This window comes from Quercus lobata, chromosome 8 (assembly GCF_001633185.2).
Source record: "Quercus lobata isolate SW786 chromosome 8, ValleyOak3.0 Primary Assembly, whole genome shotgun sequence".
Taxonomy (NCBI): Eukaryota; Viridiplantae; Streptophyta; class Magnoliopsida; order Fagales; family Fagaceae; genus Quercus; species Quercus lobata.
In genome coordinates this window covers 1,604,696-1,626,534 of record NC_044911.1, presented here as the reverse complement: position 1 = coordinate 1,626,534, position 21,839 = coordinate 1,604,696, and the positions used below count along the sequence as shown (strand labels likewise).

The 21,839-nt window shown below is 32.3% G+C and overlaps 1 protein-coding gene, 2 long non-coding RNA genes and 2 other non-coding genes across 6 annotated transcripts; all 5 read right to left on the bottom strand.

The window, feature by feature from the left end:
• Positions 1-134: 134 nt before the first annotated feature.
• LOC115958360 lies at positions 135-936 on the bottom strand. Its single transcript, XR_004084514.1, has 3 exons — positions 713-936; positions 572-632; positions 135-337 (listed from the first exon to the last, which is right to left on the bottom strand). It is a non-coding gene; the product is annotated as an uncharacterized LOC115958360 (long non-coding RNA).
• Positions 731-943, bottom strand: LOC115958721. The gene has a single exon (XR_004084643.1). It is a non-coding gene; the product is annotated as a small nucleolar RNA U3 (small nucleolar RNA).
• Positions 944-3,178: 2,235 nt separating this feature from the next.
• Positions 3,179-5,895, bottom strand: LOC115955820. 2 transcript variants are annotated; one of them, XR_004084199.1, is made up of 4 exons: positions 5,550-5,894; positions 4,104-5,415; positions 3,742-3,810; positions 3,179-3,487 (listed from the first exon to the last, which is right to left on the bottom strand). It is a non-coding gene; the product is annotated as an uncharacterized LOC115955820 (long non-coding RNA). The 2 variants fall into 2 exon arrangements; XR_004084198.1 differs by having other exon boundaries at positions 4,104-5,895.
• Positions 5,568-5,785, bottom strand: LOC115958719. The gene has a single exon (XR_004084641.1). It is a non-coding gene; the product is annotated as a small nucleolar RNA U3 (small nucleolar RNA).
• A 1,878-nt stretch (positions 5,896-7,773) lies between the features above and the next one.
• On the bottom strand, positions 7,774-15,084 carry LOC115955819 (protein DNA-DAMAGE INDUCIBLE 1). Its single transcript, XM_031074180.1, has 15 exons — positions 14,812-15,084; positions 14,626-14,658; positions 14,183-14,310; positions 13,413-13,521; positions 12,910-13,026; positions 12,577-12,642; positions 11,570-11,632; positions 11,408-11,452; positions 10,569-10,630; positions 9,952-10,045; positions 9,140-9,232; positions 8,967-9,036; positions 8,716-8,786; positions 8,364-8,432; positions 7,774-8,098 (listed from the first exon to the last, which is right to left on the bottom strand). The coding sequence occupies exons 1-15, from the start codon at positions 14,875-14,877 to the stop codon at positions 7,970-7,972; spliced, it is 1,215 nt and encodes a 404-aa protein (XP_030930040.1). The 5' UTR covers positions 14,878-15,084; the 3' UTR covers positions 7,774-7,969.
• Positions 15,085-21,839: the final 6,755 nt, after the last annotated feature.

Genomic DNA, 21,839 nt, shown 5'->3' with positions numbered 1-21,839 from the left:
TGTAATTTTTATAACAGCATGAGATCGGGGCTTAATGAATAAGTACATAGATGATAGATGAGGCCTTCTTGTATGTGCCCTTCACTTGTATATGTGGTTGTACTCAAACTAAAAAGTTGGGCAACCTGGCTAACTTGGGCATAAAAGATGTGCCAGATTCGAATAAGATAAACAGGACTACACGATGACATTAACTTTACATTCAAGTCAGAGCATATCAAGAACATTAGTCCCAAGTACATATGTTTCTAATGTTAAGGACATTTTTTTGGGTACATCAAAGGGATATATACCAGACTAGCCTAACAGCACTTTACAGATTAAAAGCTATACATGCCTAAAGAGCCAAAAACAATTTCATAAGGGACTCGGAAGCCATGCAGGCCAGGACGAGATATCTGTGAATATGGAAATAGGAACAGAACGTCATTTGGGAATTTTATCAAACAACTTGTGTTCAAAAAAATGTTGCACTCACTAGCAAAAAGATTTCGGGAACCTGTCAGACAACCGTACGACCATCCCAGCTGGGCGAACCTAAGCTGAGAACGATCCTCTAAGCTATACATACCTAAAGAGCCAAAAACAATTTCATAAGGGACTCGGAAGCCATGCAGGCCAGGACGAGATATCTGTGAATATGGAAATAGGAACAGAACGTCATTTGGGAATTTTATCAAACAACTCGTGTTCAAAAAAATGTTGCACTCACTAGCAAAAAGATTTCGGGAACCTGTCAGACAACCGTACGACCATCCCAGCTGGGCGAACCTAAGCTGGGAACGATCCTCTACAGCCTGATCCTTCGCAAAGGATCAGGTTCGTTAATCACGCTCTGATCGCACAGCCATGGTTCTTCAACCAGGTTTAGGTCCTGTCTCCTTAGTGATCAAGGATACAGAGGTACGATCCTATAGAACAGATCCTGTTCAAGTAAGGTCGTGACCAATGGTTGTCTTTTGCGTATTATAAAGTGAAGTTTTGCTTTCTATCCGGTCGATATGGGACTAACTCGTTTGGTTTATAGAATCATACCAAGAATATACTATTAATGCTAAATCTACTATAAATTTTACTACAAAATCTTTACATTAAACACCATTAATTACAAAAAAAGGAAAAAATAATTTCATATTTATTAGATGACAAAAACTCATCGATCATATTTTATTATATCAATTTAAAAAATTTATGGAGTAAAATTTGTAATAATGCTTTGGGTTCTTTGGACCGCTTCGACACCTCTTAATTACCTAGGAGCCATGGCCTGATCCTACGGCTATGAGTTTTTTTTTTTTTTTTTTTTCAAGGCTAAGCAGCCAGTTCGAGGTGGTAAACAAATATGCATTTTTTAATAGCTAAAACTCGACTAGAAAAAAATTAGTTTAGGTTGGTTTATTTAGCAAATAAGCAAAGCTCAAAAAAATTTAATAATAAGTAAAGCTCAAGTTTAAACTCACTATTAAGCAAGTCAAGTTTAAACATAATAATATGTATTCATAATTACAAATAAGCTTATGAGTGTATATATATATATATATATATATATATATATGAGATTAAATTCAATAAGGACAGGTTGTAAAATATTATTAAGAAGCTCCCAAACATATTAAAGTTTGTTTGATAAAATAAAAAAATAAAAAATAAAAAACTTTTAACACATAATTTACTACTTTGATGAGCTCAAGATCGGCTTATAATTGAGATAAAATTAAATGACGAAAATGATGAGAGTGATGCGTTGTTACAAATTTACTCATCGTTCTCTTAATATTTAATATTATTATTTTCAAAATGGTATTATGATGGGAAAAAAAAAAAAAAAATCCTCTCATCTTTTTTTCATCACTCCTGCTACATATAAATTATAAAAAATTCATTACTTCCTCTTTCATTTCTCTTTCTACTTCTATGGAATATTATAGAAAATTCATTACTTCCTCTGTCATTTCTCTTTCTACTTCTATAGATCAATAGATTCGCACACCTTTTTTCATCACTCTTGCTAGATACACCTTACAGAAAATCATTACTTTATCAATTATTTCTCTTTCTACTTCTATTGATCAATAAATTCTATAACAACAAAATTTTAATCCCAAATTTTTGATCGATTATAAATTCTCAACAAATTATCAGGATCAATTGCATATATTCTTTTCAGTGATTCTATTTTATTTAAAATCATACAATTTATTACTTTCTTAATTCGCTTATCCTTTTTTACTACTACTACCAATTTTTTATTTTTTATTTTTTTCGTTTGGCCCTCCTCTACATTTTTTCATTTCCCCAACTTAAATCAACCTACACTTTTTCAACAGTGCATTAGTTGCACTCTTCTAAACATAACTAAACCATTTCAAGCAATTTTTTCTCGTCTTTTCATCAAGAAGGATCACCCCTATCTTTATTCTTTAACCATATTTCATCATTTCAAATAATATCTTTCCATGTATTTGTACTTACCTATTTTTAGAACACGTACTTATTAACAACCTAATATTCAATTCCAGGCATAAAGACAAATCTAGGTGAATCATTAATAGGTCAAAATTTCACAAATTACCACCAAATAATAGTAGTAGTAATGATAAAAGCCTTACTTCTAGCTGCGCTCAATAGGAATATTGTAGGAGCTTAAGAATTTTTTGCCTTTGGTTTTTGGCTTTTGGCTTTGGCTTGATTGTCTTGCCTTTGCCTTGGCTAGAATTCCCTTGTCCCACATTGGAAGGAAAGCTTCCCTCTTCATGCCATATAAGGCATGAACCAATGGATGAAGAGTACCACTAGTTTGGTTAATTGTGGAGACCGTTCGATTAATGGGCCAGTCGGGCTCAGAATTGTTTCAAGATTGTTGGGCCCGTGGCCTATCCGAGGACGCGTGCCCGTCCGAGGACATTATAATCCTCGGCAGTATGCGTCCGAGAACGTTAAACGTCCGAGGACGATCGGGACGTAGTTGCGAAGATCTCAGCAAGTTACAAAAGGAGGGTTCACCAATTAACCTCATTCCCACGGGTTCAAAATAGCTTTAAAAATATTGTCTGGGCCTTTTACGTACGAACCCAATACTGTTCAGGTTCGCTACTAAATCGTGTCCTTACAAATATAATGCAAGATAAAAAAAAAAATTAGACCAAAGAGAACCACTCCAAGTCTAGAAGCTCAAGTTTGAAATTTGTTTACTCTCTCATTTGAATTGCAAGTTACAACACCAATTTCAGGGTTCAAAATAGCTTTAAAGGAATGCTGTCAGTATCAAGTACACAAATTTCAATTTGTTAATTTGTAATTACATTACCGAACCAAACATTATTCCAGAAAAAATGAAGTCTAAAAATAAATGTTAACTTCAACCCCCAAAAAGAAACTTTGCTGCCTGATCTTCATTTCCATCAAATAATTTAAGAGCTTGTATGACAGCTTCCCTTCTAAACCCTAGCTCAACAAGCTTTGCCACTTTGACTTCAAAATCAGGTCCCTGCAGCCATATAAATCACATGAAATCCTCAGATCAATCAAATACGATTACTAAATCTTGTTTGTTAATCAACGTAACACCCATTGGTTAAAAAGACCAGATCGACAGGGTCAACTATCAATAAGATGGCAAACCATGACAACTTGGCAATCACACTAATGGTTTAACCAATTTCACAATACAGCACAGAATATTTTTTTTTTCCTACAAGGAAGCTAACAGAAAGCTGAGACAGTTCTTAATAACAAATTTACCAGGTTCGTATCACCATGAGACCCCCCTGTTGGGACAATGTGGCTTCTATCTGTTGTTCCTGATGTCATCTAAAGAATAACAAGCAATAAAAACAAAAATTACATAAAGCAAAATGGTATCTACTCATTACCAATATACATCACTATATAATATATATATATATATATATATACGTAAAAAAGAAAACAAACAGTGCATATGTGGCACACGCTTTAGTTAGTCATGAGAAAATAAAATTCCAGGCACCAGTTCCATTCAGAATAAAGACATTTTCATAGTAGATCTTGTAAATCCTTAGTCAAAAGTACATCATCAAGGAAAGTTTCTTTAGGATAAGCAAATTGATTAAAAGTATACTTACTGGGGTCCCTGAGCTGGATGCTTGCTTGGACAACCTTTCTTCATCAAGAAAGTGTAATGGGATGACTTTTTCGGAAAACAATGCACTATTTAATTAGTTAATTTTCTATTTATCAAAAAGGTTGTCCATAAAAGTTATTTAGATAATTGGTGAATTGTAAATAAAGCAATTCAGGAATAACTGCAGAAATTGTTCAATTATTGAACAGTAAGCACATGGAGAGATTAGAAGGCCAACCTTGCGAAAATGGTGCAGAAACTCCCCCCCCCCCCCCCCCCAACCAACTCTCAAAACATTATCCTTTAAATCTATAATGCAATGCAGACTTTGATTAAGTCAGAAAAGAATAACAAACCTAAATAACATCAATTAGAACTAAGAAAACGAAAAGGTTCATCAGTTATTAGAAAGGGTATGCTTCCTGGTGCTTCCGGAGCATATCCAGCCCAAAGAGGAATTCCATATTGGGTTTGGGAGAATCCAATACTGTGAATGAGCAAGGATAAAATATATTCCCAATCTGCAGGAAGAAAGATTTAGACAAAAATAGTTACACTAAACATTTTTTTAATCATAAAAACGATATGTATATCACCAAAGTTTAATTCCCAAGAGAGTGCATTTAAATTTATCCTCAATGGAACACTTACTCTACTGCAGAATAAGAGACTGCAAAGTCCAAAGTTTGCATGTACATAAGCAAATGCAGACACATAAGAGCAAGCATATGAACATCAAGAAGTGAACACAGACAGAGGGAGGCACAGAGAGACACAGGTGGAGGCCTCCTTGTGACTAGAAGGAGATGCATATCCAATGTTCTTGATCATTGTTCCAGAAAAAAACATCTATAAGAAGCAAAATAAATACAGATTTATGGAAAGAGGGAGAGAGGTCGACCACCTAAGACAAAGAAACCCCATAGCATGACATATGATTGTTACTCACTTTGATGCTCATATTTTTCTCAATAAAAGATAAAAGAGGTATTGACTGTGATCTCTAATGTCATTTCTCTTTGTCTCTTTTTTTGGATAAGTTTGATCTCTCATGTGCAGAATGTAACTCAATATAATGAAGGTATATGATACGTCAAAACAAATGGGTGCAGACATGCAAATGGATATGTAAACAAGGGCATCCAATACATTTGAGAAGCAAACACTAGCATCTCCAAACACATGAACACATTGCCAACAATAAGCAGTGTAAAAGTATTACTAGAAAACTAGATATATTACCTGAATTAAACAACAGGCAATCAGATATAAAACAGTACATACCCACAACGCTCAGCTCAGGTGCAGAATGTCTATAACACAATATAATTGCAACAAAAAATCACCAATAATAATACACAAACAACTTGTGAACATGGAAATAAGAACAGAACGTCACTTGGGAATTTTATCAAACAACTTGTGTTCAAAAAAATGTTGCACTCACTAGCAAAAAGATTTTGGGAACCTGTCAGACAGCCGTACGACCATCCCAAGCTGGGCGAGCCCAAGCTGAGAACGATCCTCTACAGTGTGATCCATCTATCAGAAGGATCAAGGCCGTTAATCACGCTCTGATCGCACGGCCATGGTTCATCCACCAGGTTTGGGGTCCTGTCTCCTTAGTGAGCAAGGATACAGAGGTACGATCCGATAGAACAGATCCTGTTCAAGTAAGGTCGTGACCGACGGTTCGGTTTTGCGTATTATAAAGTAAAGTTTTGCTTACTATCTGGTCGATATGGGACAAGCTCGTTTGGTTTGTAAAATTGTGCCAAGAATAATTTAATATTGCTAAAGATACTATAAATTTTACTACAAAATCTTTAAATTATACACCTTTGATATCAATATATATATATATATATATATAAAAGCAGAGATCTTATGTGAGAATGCATGAAGTTCTACCAAGTGACACATTGTATGACATTTTTTTCTTTTAGGCTTCTACCTTATTTACGTTTAGCATTTATGTCAAACTATTAAGTAATGATAAATACATTTATGTCAAGCTGTATGCAACAATTAGTGTCGCGGAACAAGTGATAAACCCCTTCAATTTTTTTTTAAAATGGAAAAAGACTTTTTTTTTTTATGAAAAGGCAAAAAAAAAAAATTATATTTTTATAACTTATTACTTTAAATAGATACAAATGGATCTAAAAAGTCATGAGAAATATAAGAATTAAGAAAAACTTTCCAATTTTGTGCATAAAACTAACTACAATGCAGAATTGCAAGAGTCAAATTCAATGAATTAGGTAAGTATTATTTGTCTCCACATTTGTCCAATATAAATCCTCATTTTCATTGGACTTAGAAATTAAACTTCCATAATTTTTCTCAAAATATCTTTGGTTTTCTTTTTAAGAGGTATGTTAATTTTCAAAATATTATGTTCTTTTTAAATATTTTGTTTAAATTTTATGTATATGTTTTCACTTATGTAGCATTGTAATGTATTTAGGCTTATTTTTTCATATTATGTGCCAATCTATATTTTGGATATTTCATATGACGCATATACTTGGTAAGGATTTGTTCTTGCCTGCTTTTAGTTCAATTAAAATTTGCAGGTGACAATGTGAACCGTGTGATTTGATGACATTTCTTGATTGCATGAATTAGAAGAATTTTCCCCCAATGTATTTAGTTTAAATTTAGTTTTAGTAGAAAGTTTCATAGATTAACTGTGACTAACAATAATAATATTCATAAAATCTATAAAACATAAATAATTTCTTACAAAAATTATCAATAATAGTATTCATAAAATCAATAAGACAAATAATTTCTTACAAAATTTGTCAAAATACACCACACATTGCACTGGATACCGGCTAGTTAATTACAAAAGAGGAAAAAATAATTTCATCTTAATTAGATGATTGAAACTATAGGGATCATATTTTATTATATAATTTAAAAAAAAAATTGTAAAATTTGTAATAATGCTTCGAATTCTTGGACCACTTTGACGGCTCTTAATTACCTAGGAACCATGGTTTGATCCTATAGCTATGGTTTTTTTTTTTTTTTTTTCAAGGCAAGCAACTGGGTGGAGGTGGTAAATGAACATACCTACTCTTTTTCATTGATGCATTAATTACTCTTCTAAACATAACTGAACCATTTCAAGCAATTTTTCCTCATCTTTTCATCAATGAGAGATGCTACATCTACAATATTTTTACAACAAATCACAGGTGGTTAATTGTTATTAGTTTAAATTTCAAACTAACGCTAAGATTACTTTTTTGTCCCAACAATAACAATTAATAACAACTTTCTATTTAAGATTTGTTGTAAAAATGTTGTAGATATAACTAAACCATTTCAAGCATAACTAGACCATTTCAAGCAATTTTTTCTCATCTTTTCATCAATAAGGATCACCCCATCTTTATTCTTTAAGCAAATTTCCTCATTTAAAATATTATATTTCTATGTATTCGTGCTTACCTATTTTTAGAACATGTACTTATTAACAACCTAATATTCAGTATCAAGCATAAAGATAAATCTAGGTGAATCATTCATAGGTCATATTTTCACAAATTACCACCAAATAATAATAACAAAAGCCTTACTTCTATCTGCGCTCAATTTAAAAAGGCATATATTGCAAGGAAAAAATAATGAAATTATACACTAAAGAGAACCACACCAAGTCTAAAAGCTCAAATTTGAAATTTGTTTACTTTCTCTCATTTGAATTGCAAGCTACACCACCAATTTCAGGGTTCAGCTTTAAAGGAATGCTATCAGTATCAAGTACACAAATTTCAATTTGTTAATTTGCAATTAAATTACTGAACCAAACATTATTCCACAAAAATTGAAGTCTAAGAATAAATGTTAACTTCAACCCCCAAAAAGAAACCCTGCTGCCTGCTCTTCATTTCCTTCGAATAATTTAAGAGCTTGTATGACTGCTTCCCTTCCAAACCCTAGCTCAACAAGCTTTGCCACTTTGGCTTCAAAATCAGGTCCCTGCAGCCATAGATATCACATGAAATCTTCAGATCAATCAAATACGATTACCAAATCTTGTTCGTTAATCAACGTAACACCCATTGGTTAAAAAGACCAGATCGACAGGGTCAACTATCAATAAGATGGCAAACCGTGACAACTTGTCAGTGAAGATAATGCAACAACCAAGCCTTAGTCCCAAAAAGTCAATCACTTCTCAATAGTTTAACCAATTTCACAATACAGCAGACTTTTTTTTTTTAGTTCTTAATAACAAATTTACCTGGCTTATATCTCCACGAGACCCTCCTGTTGGGACAATATTGCTTCTATCTGTTGTTCCTGATGTCACCTAAAGAATAACAAGCAATAAAAACAAAAAATACAGAAAGCAAAATGGTATCTACTCATTGCCGATATACATCACTATACAATATATATACACATAAAAAAGAAAAAAAAAACAATGCATACGTGGCACACACTTTAGTTAGTCATGAGAAAATAAAATTCCAGGCACCAGTTCAATTCAGAATAAAGACATTTGCATAGTAGATCTTGTAAATCCTTAGTCAAAAGTACATCATCAAGGAAAGTTTCTTTAGGACAAGTAAATTGATTAAAAGTATACTTACTGGGGTCCCTGAGCTGGATGCTTGCTTGGACAACCTTTCTTCATCAAGAAAGCGTGATGGGATGTCTTTTTCTGAAAACAATGCACAATTTAATTAGTTAATTTTCTATTTATCAAAAAGGTTGACCATAAAAGCTATTTAGATAATTAGTGAGTTGTAAATAAAGCAATTCAGGCATAACTGCAGAAATTGGTCAATTATTGAACAGTAATTTTATGCAATCAAGCACATGGAGAGATTAGAAGGCCAACCTTGCAAAAATGGTACAGAAACTTCTCCACCACCAACTCTCAAAACATTATCCTTTAAATCTATAATGCACTGTGGACATTGACTAAGTCAGAAAAGAATAACAAACCTAAATAACATCAATTAGAACCAAGAAAATGGAAAGGTACATCAGATATTAGACAGAGTATGCTACCTGGTGCTTCCGGAGCATATCAAGCCCAAAGAGGAATTCCATATTTGGAGAATCCAATACTGTGAATGAGCAAGGATAAAATATATTCCCAATCTACAGGAAGAAAGAATTAAACAAAAATAGTTACACTCAACATTTTTTTAATCAAGAAAACAATTTGTATGTCACCAAAGTTTAATTCCCAAGAGAGTGCATTCAAATTTATCCTCAATGGAACACTTACTCTACTGCAGAATAAGAAAGAGACTGCAAAGTCCAAAGTTTGCATGTACATAAGCAAATGCAGACACAAAGAGCAAGCATATGACCATCAAGAAATGAACACACACAAAGAGGCACAGAGACACAGAGGTGGAGGCCTCCTTGTGACTAGAAGGAGATGCATGTCCAATTTTCTTGATCATTGTTTCAGAAAAAACATCTATAAGAAAAAAAATAAATACAGATTTATGGAGAGAGAGGGAGAGAGGTCGACCACCTAAGACAAAAAAAACCCCATAACATGACATAAGATTGTTACTCACTTTGATGTTCATATTTTCTCAATAAAAGATAAAGAGGTTTTGACTGTGATCTCTAATGTCTTTTCTTTTTGTCTCTTTTCTTGGATAAGTTTGATCTCTCATGAGCAGAATGTAACTTAATATAATGGAGGTATATGATACGTCAAAACACATGGGTGCAGTGCACATGGATATGCAAACAAGGGCATCCAATACATTTGAGAAGCAAACACTAGCATCTCCAAACACATGAACACATTACCAACAACAAGCAGTGTAAAACTATTACTAGAAAGCTAGATATATTACCTTGATTGGAGCTACATGAACGCGACCCAATATCTCAGATTGACCGACTCCTTGAGCAATGCCCTTATAACGTTGATCCATAAGCCTCAACAATCTGGAAGACACCAAAGTCACAACAAGAGGCTTTCCCATTTCAAACTCTTCTTATGTTAAAGCATGTAAGGTCTATATTTCTAATAAACACAACTACAGGATACTAGGAATTTGGTCAAACAATAACATTGTCCTTTCCATCTGAGTGAGAGGAGGAGGAGGGGGGGGGGGGGGTGATCATGCCAATAACAGGAGAATTTATTTGAAGAGTAGGTAAACTGGTAAAGGTTAAAAATAATAACTAGCAAGTGTATGAGGTGGTTTTATAACCACCTCCCCTCTCCCTGGTGCAATCCACAATCAACTTTCTCAAAGCTGCATATGTTTCATGAGACTATAAAGGTAATTATGTATGAGTGCACATATGTAATTGCTCCCCAATACTTATAAATAGTGTAATACCCATATCTACCGGTTTTGATATTCTAAGTTATTAAACCATGTCAAATAGCAAGTAAAATGAAAAATGATATTACCACCGACTGAATTAAACAACAGGCAATCAGATATAAAACAGTACATACCCACAACGCTCAGCACAACTTTTTGATATTATTGTTGATTGGGCTCCACTGTCAACAAATGCCTGAAACATGGTGAAAATTAGTTGGCAGACTGTGTATGTGATTAGTTCTCAATCAGGAGGGGCTGGAACTAACAATAAAATATAAAGAGGGATGCATAATTCAAAATGATGGGGATATTAATCTGGTTGCATATCATATGCCTGCACAAATCTCATTGAAATGTGTTTTTAAACCAGGGCAGTCCCAGTGTGTAAGATGTTTTATATAGGATCACAAAAGTGACACAAGAAACCCTATAAGCTGATGCGGGAGACGCAAGAAAATTATTATTTAGTATTATTTATGTTTGCTAGTCAATTGTATTTTTATGTTTTAGGTTTTATTAGTTTATTGGGTTATTAGTATTTTAATTTAGAAGCAAGGGTATTTTTGTAATAAGGCAATTAGGGTTTCCTAGCCAATAAGGGTATTTTTGTAATAAGGCAATTAGGGTTTCCTAGCCAATTAGAACTAGGGTTTAGTAATCCTTTATAAGCAACCTATTGTACTCCTTGAGGAGATAGTTGATATTTTGAGGAATGAAAACAATGGCCGTTTGGTCTTTCTTTGGTCTGGTGCTGACTCCAGGTCTACCCTAGGTGCTGACTCCTAGTGGTTTCCCCGCTTGGTGCTGACTCCAAGCAAGGCCTAGGTGCTGACTCCTAGGTCATATCTTTTATTTTTCAGTTATTTCAATTTTGTTCTGGTTGTCCTGCGTCATAAGCCCTTCAGTAATTTCATATTACGCTGAACTGAATAAGTTCTTCCTAAGATATTTTTCACCATCTAGTTGTTACCTTTAATGGGAAACCATTAACCTCCATGTCCACGTACAACATAACCTGAAGTTGCATAAGAAACTTTAAAATCAATACAAAAACAAATATATATATATATATATATATATGTATGTATGTAATAGTGATAGCTGGGGTTGAAGATAAATAGATAATACATACCACCCTTGCAAAAGCTTCAGGGTTATGTTCCAAGGCAGCGGCCCAATTTTCATCAATTCCTTTCTACAAATAATTTAGAAGTATTGTCAACACGAAGTACCCATTTAATATATCTTCCTTCTTGGCGTGGAAAAAAAGATAATCGAAAAAAAATCAATTTTATGATTATATCAATAGTACTAAGATTATATTAAAAATAAATAAAAAAGAGATATGCCACAACTATCAAAGGATGAAAGAAATTTCAAAGTTGCAAGTAATAAATTAGTTGGCGTAAACATTAATGAATAAGATTTTATGCAAATATTATGAATCATTATAGTAAACATTGTAAAAGAATCACTTTTTGACAGTCCAATATCATTTTCTATCATCAGCAATCACATTCCTCATCAAAAATAAAATCAATAAATCAAAATGCACAATCCTCTTCTGAGAATTTAATGAATTCATCCTACAAGGAAAAGATTTATAATCACAGTTTCTAGCATGTAGGGCCATGCCTACTATTGGTCACAGAAAATATAATGCGTACATACAAAAAAATCCAATGAAGAAACTTAAAATAACAAAAGAATCCTAAGGCATAAAAGTCTCTCAGTTATTACTTATTAATGCACACCAGTAAGTATTAACCAGTCCAAGGAATTTGTACAAATGAAAAATTAGTTTCGAAGAGAAGTAACAGATGTTTCAAGATAGCAAAGCCACTTGCAAACATCATTATAAGGTTAGAATTTTTGCACAATGAAAAATTAAATTACTATAGATTCTATAATTACAATGAACTTAAGATTTCAATGGACTGAAAAATACACAGAAAATCAAGAGTACAAAGAAAGGTTCTTTCTTTCACTTTTTTCCCCCTCTATCCAATGCTAAACAACACCCAGACCTATGACCTACCCTGACCCAGCCTACCTGTTGAACCCCTGAGCCAAAGCATCAGGGATAAAGGGCTTCTATTGATACATCAATGCCACATATGACAAAGAAATAACACTGACCTGGCGAATAGCAGCTTCAATCTTCTTTTGCGCTTCAACATCAAAAGGATCTGCATAAAGAAGGGCCTATATCACACAATAACAAGAACGTATATGTATCAGTTTCTCCATCTAATAATCATTATCAAATTAAATTATTTATGTAAGAAACTCAATGGTTATAATTTAACTACATCTGATCAGTTAATGGTAAGTACGTAAATACACACATATATTAGAGGCCAATATATTAGAACTTGAAAAGTACTTTATGTAGTAAAAACTTAGCACCATGACATAAGCTATAAAGGCCAAGGAAGAGAAAGAGTTAGAGCCACCAGATAAGCAACTTACGAGCTCCTCTTCTTGTTGACGTCGTAAATCAGATTTTTGGCGATGACGCTCTCGTAAAAGGTCTTGCAGTTTATTTAGATCATTTCCTAGAACAGCTTGTGCTAGTTCAGGATCATTCTGTAAATTCAACATAAATTTTAGATTGCTAGAAACTCACCAGTTAAGAAAATAAATCATAGAAATCAAGAATGGATTACAAACAATCCAATCATTTTTATTTTTATTTTCACATATAATTTTATGCCAACTGCTACTGATTGGCATGGCATTTTCAGATAATAATCCAATTTTCAAAATCATCTCCCAAATAGGCTCTAGCTCAAGAACACCATGAGGGTACGGTAGTGCAAATAATATTAGAACCAACCTATTACTCAAGTAGTTAAGTTTCCAGACTTTATCTGATTCCAGACTTCTTCTTAACAGAAAAACCCTATTTACATGCTTCAAACCCCAATTTGAAATGCAAAGAATAACTTTGAAGAAAAAGACCACAGTTTTACCTGAAACAACTGAGCCATAAGATTAGAATCACTTCGAATATGCTGCTGGAAAGCTCCAGGGTTCACAGCAGACCCATCTGGATTGAAGCTCAAATTATTGGTAGGTGCACTGAAATAATTTCAAATAATAAGAGTCAGAAAAAAGCTTTAGATTCCTGTTTAGTACATAACAATTATTGAGATAAAATTACAAAAGTTATCTTAGTGTGCTTCATCTTGAGACAGTGATTTGCTTTTGCCTGGGATCTAAAATGTGCATAGGGAATAAGTGGAACATTTTCAGAAAAAAAACTCAATCTAACATCTCAAGTCACCATACTGTAATTTGCAGACTGGATTGCCGAGTATTAGATCTACATAATCTTGGCATCCCTTAAATTCCTCATAATCATGGAAATTAAAAATAATTTTTCAGAGCACAAAAGATTGTGTCTGAAGTTATTCTATCAACCTATCAATCTATATCAAATTAGTAATGTTGAGACCATCAATCACAAACACCCAACATGAATGAAGACCAGGAGGTGTTGCTGGGCTGCTAAATCATTAAAACACAATAACTCATATTAATTTTCTCAATCAACATAGGTCCTCGGCAATTCTTTGTTCCCTCAACTTGAATAATTAACTCTTCCTCGCTAGTGAATTAATTATTGAAACAAAACTAATCTTTAAAAATTCTTATAAATCGCAAAAATCGTCATATGGGTTTGCCCAACATTATAGCCTAATAAAGCAACATAATGTACTATGAATAAATAAATAAGTACCTTGATGCAGCAGCAGAAATCATCATCACCAAATCTTCATCTTTCACACCCAATGCACTCAATTTCTCAATATTCTTCATCTCCTTCCCATTATACAGCAGCTGCTGTTGCTGAAGAGGCACACTTGTCTGCCCAAATACAAAGCCAAATCAAATTTAACGTTCATAAATCCATACTCAAATTTAACTTTCCAGACCTCAATACCCCGTTTCGTTCCTCAGACAACTAAGAACCAACTGACCCCAAATACATATAAAAAATTTAAATTTCACAATCAAAGTTTACAATCCAATAGTATCAAACTCAAATTGAGCAAAAAATATTGATGAAGCAGAAGGAAATCTAGAAAGTAAAAGCTCAAAACTTAAATCTATTCCCTTCCCTCCCTGAGTTACCCCACCAACCAAAACAGCACAAGAAAAAACAAATTAAAGAGATCTCACCTCCACTTCAAGCAAAGCCTTCACATTCTCAACCTATTGAAACAATCCCAGATTTCAAAAAAGCCAAAAAAAGAGAAAAAAACATTAGTACCCATCGAATTATTTACAACCACATGTATATAAATATACACACACATGTATGCATGCACGTATGTGAATAATAAGATGGTGTTTTGGAAGAGTTACAGATTCATGAGGATCCACGTCAAGACTAATGATTTGCTCATCTGCAGTCATTACAGTGATCTTCATCTTCTTCTCCTTCTTCTTTCTTCTTCTTATCTGAATGGATCTGCGTCTCTGTCTCTCGGAGTTATTTTGTTTTTGTTTTTCTTTAGGTGGGTGTTTTTATATGCAAACTTTGTTGGGTCTGGTTTGGTTACTTAGTCCACGAGGTTTCGTTTGTGGAAGTGTAATAGAATTCGAAGTTTTAGATTAGATGGAAGAGTCCAAAAAACCCAACTTTGTGTTTAAGGGAAGAGATATAGGGATTCTCTGTGGTAGGGTGTATCTGCAGTCGGCTAGATATAGGGAAGACTTGAGAGCACACGTGGCATGTCATGGACCATTCATTACAGGGATCCACTATCAAGGCACAAGAGCGCATAGGAATAGTCACTAAACATGTGCAATGTAATTAGAATTTAATTAATACTATTAAGGGTTGCACTTGCACTTGAACTTGAACTTGCACTTGCACGTTTAAGACACATGTTACCCCTTAAGTGAAAAAATTTTAGATAGAATCTGTTTTGAAGTATAATCAAATCATGTTTTTAATTTTGAATAGTTATTTAACATATGACTCTCTATTTATTTAGTATTATAATTTCTTAGAACCTATTTACTAAAGACAATATTTACTTACAAAAAAAAAAAAAATTATACTAAGAATAATAACAAATGTCATCATTTCCCAACAATAAACAACTAAATTTTGATAAAATATTGTTGTAAGGACACGATTCCTTTGCGGCACACTAACATTTTTGGGCTCACGCAATAAGGGTCCCTCACAATATAATTTGTAGAGAGTGGGCTTGAAAAGCTAGCCGCTGGGCAAGTGGCGATGCCCGGTCATGGCTTTAGAGGAAGCTCTAAGGCGTCGTACCCCGTGGGGTGGAGCTCCTCGGAGATGATCTGAGGACCTTTTGAGGTCTTATCCCGGTTACCCGACGACGGACTTTCTTCCGTGAGGTCCGGTGGTGTGGAGATGTTTCCCCCACGTAGTCTTTCTTTTTCTGGGGATGGGATCTCCCTTTCAGATTTACTTACTTCCTTATTTTATACTCGCTTGCATTCGCTGTCCTTCGTCCACGTGTAGGGTCAGTCTTTACAAACACTGACATTTGTCCCATCAGTCCAATCCCGGAATTGTTGGGGATGGTTTGATAAAGCTGCAGAGTACGGCTCTGTCAGGCGCTGGGTCTTATCTGGAAGGGTAGTAAGGATAACCTCCCCAAGGTATTTTGGATCTCCTTACGAATTCGTCCCTATACCAGTTTCACCCCTTTATTCTGGCGGGATTATGGATCTGCCGAGGACTAAACTGTCCTCGGCTGCCTCCCAGAATTGTTTTGTGCTCTGCGTTATAGAACTTGGGCCACAGCTCTCCTCGGATTGGGCCCTCGGACTCTCTAAGGGCAAATGGGCCTGGTCCACGAATTGTTGGGCCCCACAATTGTCACAATATTTAAATTTCCGCAAGAAATGATAATATATGCTACAATTAAAACTCTTCATCAAATTAAATATTTACAACCATTTGCAATGAATATTTTGTTATACATTCTACCTTCTTTATTATTTTATTTTATGAGCTTAACTACGATACTTAGCTTACTTAATTTTTAATGAACACCTTTTTAAGAAATAACAAAAGACATATGTCATTGAAGTTTCTATTAGATAAAATTATAAATCTAGAAGATTTAAACTTCTATTAAATTAGTGTTCTCTAGGTAACAAATAGAATACCATAAATCACCATTTTTTCATATTAAGTATGACTAACACATAAATCTCAAAATACACTAAGAAATTTTTTGGGAAATTAAAATTTAGTGAGGCATTTTTGATATTGCACAATGAAATATTCTAGAAATCATAAGATTTTGTTAGGATTTAACTAAGAGATAACAGCATGGGACTATATGCTTGTGTACAAAATATAAATGAGGAAATTACTCAACTTTAAAGTTGGGAGATGAAACTACTCCAAACATAATGGAGGAAAGTATTTTTTTTTTCTATAAATTTTTTTTTTTTTGTTGGTAAACCTATGTGTTTTTTTACTTTAAACAATGTGTTAAAAAAAAAAAAAAACCCCAAAAAAACAATTTGTAAAATTATGAATTTTGACTCAACAAATTGGCTAAAAAAAAAAAAAAAAAAAAAAAAGTCAGGAACAATAAATGTCATGATATTTTTCTCAAAACCTTTATGTTAACTATGGCTGGCCCTGATATGATATTTTATAATTTTATTTTAGAGTAATGCTATATCCACAACATTTTCACAACAAATCCTAGATGGAAAATTGTTATTGATTTTTAATTGGGACAACCACTTTAAACTACGCATTATAAAAAAAACAAAACAAAACAAAAAAAATTGTCTATGAAACAGTGAATTTTTGCCCACCAAATTTGACTTAACTAAAAAATAAGTCCAGGAATATAACAAAATGTAAGGGAAAGATTCAGTTCCTCAACCCAAAGAGTTAAAGGATTTAGGCCCAAAGAGCTCAATACAATGAATTTGTAAAGAATAGGTTTGAAAACTAGGCTCTAACGAATCATGTAGCAATTATAGTTGGCCCAAATGACAAAAAAACAAAGATAAAATAGTTTAATTCGAAGAAAAACATCATCGGCTCAATATGAGAAGATCAGTTCTAGAATATATTTCTTTTTGATATGGTTACAAGTCTAATTCTTATTCTTATAGTGTTTTTCTTCCTTCATTCCGATCCTTTTCCCTCAGGGTGTTCTTTCTCTTTTATACTCCCTTCTCATTTCATTTTCACCCTTCACGTGTAGACAAGGTTACTAGTATGATCCTTATCCCATTAGCATCTTCCTAAAATCTTTGGGAGTAGCTGTAAGGCTGAAAGTCATTGTTCAAGTATCACTTCCTCATTAATACGGCCAGAGAGTTAGCTATAGAGTATCTAATGCGGTGATAGCAACTTTTTCTTAGATATTTCATAGTTTTCCTTTGTCCTGTTCCTTCATGATGTGTATCCTTATTAATAGAACTTCCTGGAATGTTGCCCTAAATGGCAAACCACACCTTCGAACCTCTACTGTGCTTCTCAAACCACCTTTTTGGACTTTTATAACCAAACCCCCTTTCTTCATTCACTAACACAGACTTCCATGATAGCCACTGGCAAAGCCAACATGGGGCGAAGGGGGGCAATTGCCCCCCCTGACTTTGTAAAAAGATTCCTCAAACTACTAGTTTTGTAGGGGGGGCATTACATTGCTTATTTAAGGTGCTTGACACTTTAACCCACCCTTTTGACATGAAAAAGAGAAAACACTGGTCTACTCCACCCTTAAAGAAGCAAACAGGAAAGCAAGGAAAAAAGTTTCCCCGAAAAGCTAAAGTAAAAAAAAAAAAAAATGATAAAAATATAAATAAGTGCTATATTTATAATATTTTTATAACAAATTATATATGTAAGATTTAATTGGTTTTAATTTGAATTTACCACTAAAATTAGCTTCTTTTTTTTTAGAAACCGTTAAAAAAATATTGTATACATAGCATATCCCTTATTTTTTACCTATTACATTATTCATGGCATTTGTCTTTCTTGTTCATATCTCATAAATGACTTATCCCATAAATAAACAGTGAAATGCCATTTAATATATATATATATATATATATTTTAACAATATGCAACATTTACTTTTTATTAAATTTGTTTACAATTGTTTATTTATTTTGTTACTATAATCGATTAATGTACTAAAATTCTGGCTCCGCCACTGATGACAGCGTTTAACCTTTTTCGAACTACTAGGCATTCTCAGACTGAGCCCTCAGCCCAATATGTTACTAGGCCTATCATCACTACACAAAATGTCACAATACTTTTACAATACTTTTACTTTCAATTGCGGTAAATTTCAGTTTGATATAAATATATATATATTTTTTTTATAGAAATGTTATTTCCATAATATTTACATAACAAATTCTAAATGGTAAGTTGTTACTGATTTTAAAATGGAGCCACAACTGATATCACTTTTTTATTCGTCAATAGTAGTTTACCACCTATGATTTGTTGTAAAATTAATGTGAAAATGTTGTAGACTTAGCAATTTTTTATTTGATTTATAAGAAATTGAGTTCTCAACAATTGTGAAAATATCGTAATAACAACAAGTGTTACAACATTTTCACAAAACATTTATTTTCAATTATAGTTGATTATAGTCTCATATTTTATTATTTTATTTCAACTTATTAAAAATTGACACCTCTAATTGTGTATTATGAAATTTATTGTGTCAGTATAACAATATATATACCAGCTCATATAAATATATTTTTAAAAAAAAGCACAAACCAATGACTGAAAAAAAGAAAAAAAAGAAAGGACTAATTAAGTGACGGTACATATTGAATTCAAAAAGTAACGTAGCTACTACAGTGGCTTTTACACATTCATTGATTAACACAACAAGTGTTACAACATTTAATATTTATTTTCAATTGTGGTTGGTTATAGTCTTATATTTTATTATTTTATTTCGACTTATAAGAAATTGACACCTCAATAATTGTGAAAATATTATGAAATTTATTGTGTTAATATAATAATACCTTTATTCTTAGTTTTGGTTAGTCCTAGTATGATATTTTATTTTGACCTATAAGGAATTAAAATTTCAACAATGGTAAAAATATTGTGACAATTTATCGTGTTAACTAACAGCTATATATAAATATATATATATATATATATGTATGTATATGTGTGTGTGTGTGTATATATACGATTATCAAAAAAAATATATATATATATATACACACACACATATAAAGAGTTGATTGGTCAATGTTACTGGAAAAAAAAAGAAAAAAAAGACCAGTAAACAGTACATATTGAACAAAAAAAAAAAATATATATATATATATAGATACTACTATAGTTTTACGCATTCACACATTTGTTTTGAAAGTGTTTTGTAAAATATTGTGGATGTACTACTTCTTTTTTCACAATAACTTTATTTTTAGTTGTGGTTAGTTTTTATAATATATTTTATTTTGACCTATAAGGAATTATCACCTTAACAATTGTGAAAATATTATGATAATTTATTTTGTTAACTAACAGCTTTATATAAAAATTAAAAAAAGAAAAAAAAGGAGTGGACTGCTAGACGATATTTCTGGAAGAAAGAAAGAAAAAGAAAAAAAAAAAAAAAGGAAATAAACCAAGTTACTGTAGTTAGCGCATTCGTGCTTTTTATATATAAATAAGTGTTAATGAATAAATTTTGAATTACAATAATTCATCGAATTTAATTAAAACTTTTATAGAAATTAAAGTTCGATTTTTTTTTTTTTTTGTATTGAATTGTTTTTCTAAAAAAGGCTATAAATTTTTTTAATTAGTTTAAACTAACATAATTCAATATTATTTTGAACTTTAAAAATGCATATTTTCTCACCTAAAATATAAGATGATAAAATATCCCATAAATGCTAGGAACCATAAAACAATAATAAATTACAAACGGTTCCATGTAAGAGTGGGATAATTTTGATTCCCCACTCTCTTAGTCCCTTTATGTTTAAAAAAGTAAAGAATTTCATCATTTACGTTATATAAAGTTTTGATTCAAACTTTTTTGTCCAAGCCTCCTGTTAATGAGGCGCCCATTTAATGACTCTTAAGAGGGTCACATGTAAGAGGTTCAAATCATGCATTGTTAATTTATATATAAAAACGCGATATATATATACATTGATATATATATATATATATATTTTTTTTTTTTAAACTAAACACAATATATTCAATATATGGCATATGCTTAAAGATTATTGCTCTTTATCATAAAATCAAGAAATTAATTGGTTTTTGGTATAGGATGTTAAAATCTCAAATCTCTTGTTTGATAATAAAATATTTTACCAATTAAACTAACTAAAATTTGTCATGTATTGTTAATTTAATTATATTGCATCATTAATAACCTTAAACAATAATAATAAATAAATAAAGTTTTGATCTCTCAAACATTTTTTTTAAGATCCAAATAGGAAGCCAACAATTAGAATGTCCAAACAATTTATAAAATCAGAAAGTTACATTAAGGGGAAAACAAAAAGAGTTCTCGAATCATACAATCTTAATCTCCAAAAATATTAAATGATAAAAGAAGAAGAAGTTATTCACTCCTCTTAAACAATAATAAATAAAGTTTCGATCTCTCAAACATTTTTTTGAGATCCAACTAGGAAGCCAACAACTAGAATGTCCAAACAATTTATAAAATCAAAAAATTACATTGAGGGGAAAAAAAGAGTTATTGAAGCATACAATCTTAATCTCCAAAAATATTATACGATAAAAAAAAAAAAAGTTATTCAATCCTCTTGATAAACCACATTATTCCCTAAAATAATTTATCTAAAAATAATAATTTCCCATGCTTATAGATAAATTGTATTGGGACATTGTAAAGATTTTAAGTAGTTGCATGCTTAGATTGGAGTGTCAATGTTTGACATGATCCGCGAACACAACACGAGTTTTTGTGGGTCAAGATTATAACACAACTCATTTAACTCATATAACAAATAAATATTCATTTTATTTTGAAAATGGGTTAAAGACTTGAAGTGTATGCACTACTTTTGGAATGTAAATAACTTATTTATATATGGATTTTATACTTAATATTAAATATTATGCGGGTTGAAACAGGTTGTGTCACATTCATGTCAACCTAACATGACCCGTTTATTAAGTGTGTCAAGTAGGTTAAGTTGTGTCAACTCACCTTATTAACAAGTTAGGTTGGTCATGACACAATTACTAAATGGATCGAGTTTCGGTTGAGTCATTTAGTCAAATATCCCTAACTCAACACGACATGCTAATCCGAATTGATACCCTTATGTCCAAATGAGCTTTGGAAGGTATGTAAACTTTATATGCTTTTTTTGATACCTTGGTA

Excerpts from the sequence above, each read along its gene's own strand:
- LOC115955819 (XM_031074180.1), bottom strand. The coding sequence starts at position 14,877 with ATGAAGATCACTGTAATGACTGCAGATGAGCAAATCATTAGTCTTGAC. Across the intron at positions 14,311-14,625 it reads AGGCTTTGCTTGAAGTGGAG|ACAAGTGTGCCTCTTCAGCA; the intron begins GTGAGATCTCTT and ends GTATTTGGGCAG. Across the intron at positions 11,633-12,576 it reads TTGAAGCTGCTATTCGCCAG|AAAGGAATTGATGAAAATTG; the intron begins GTCAGTGTTATT and ends AATTATTTGTAG.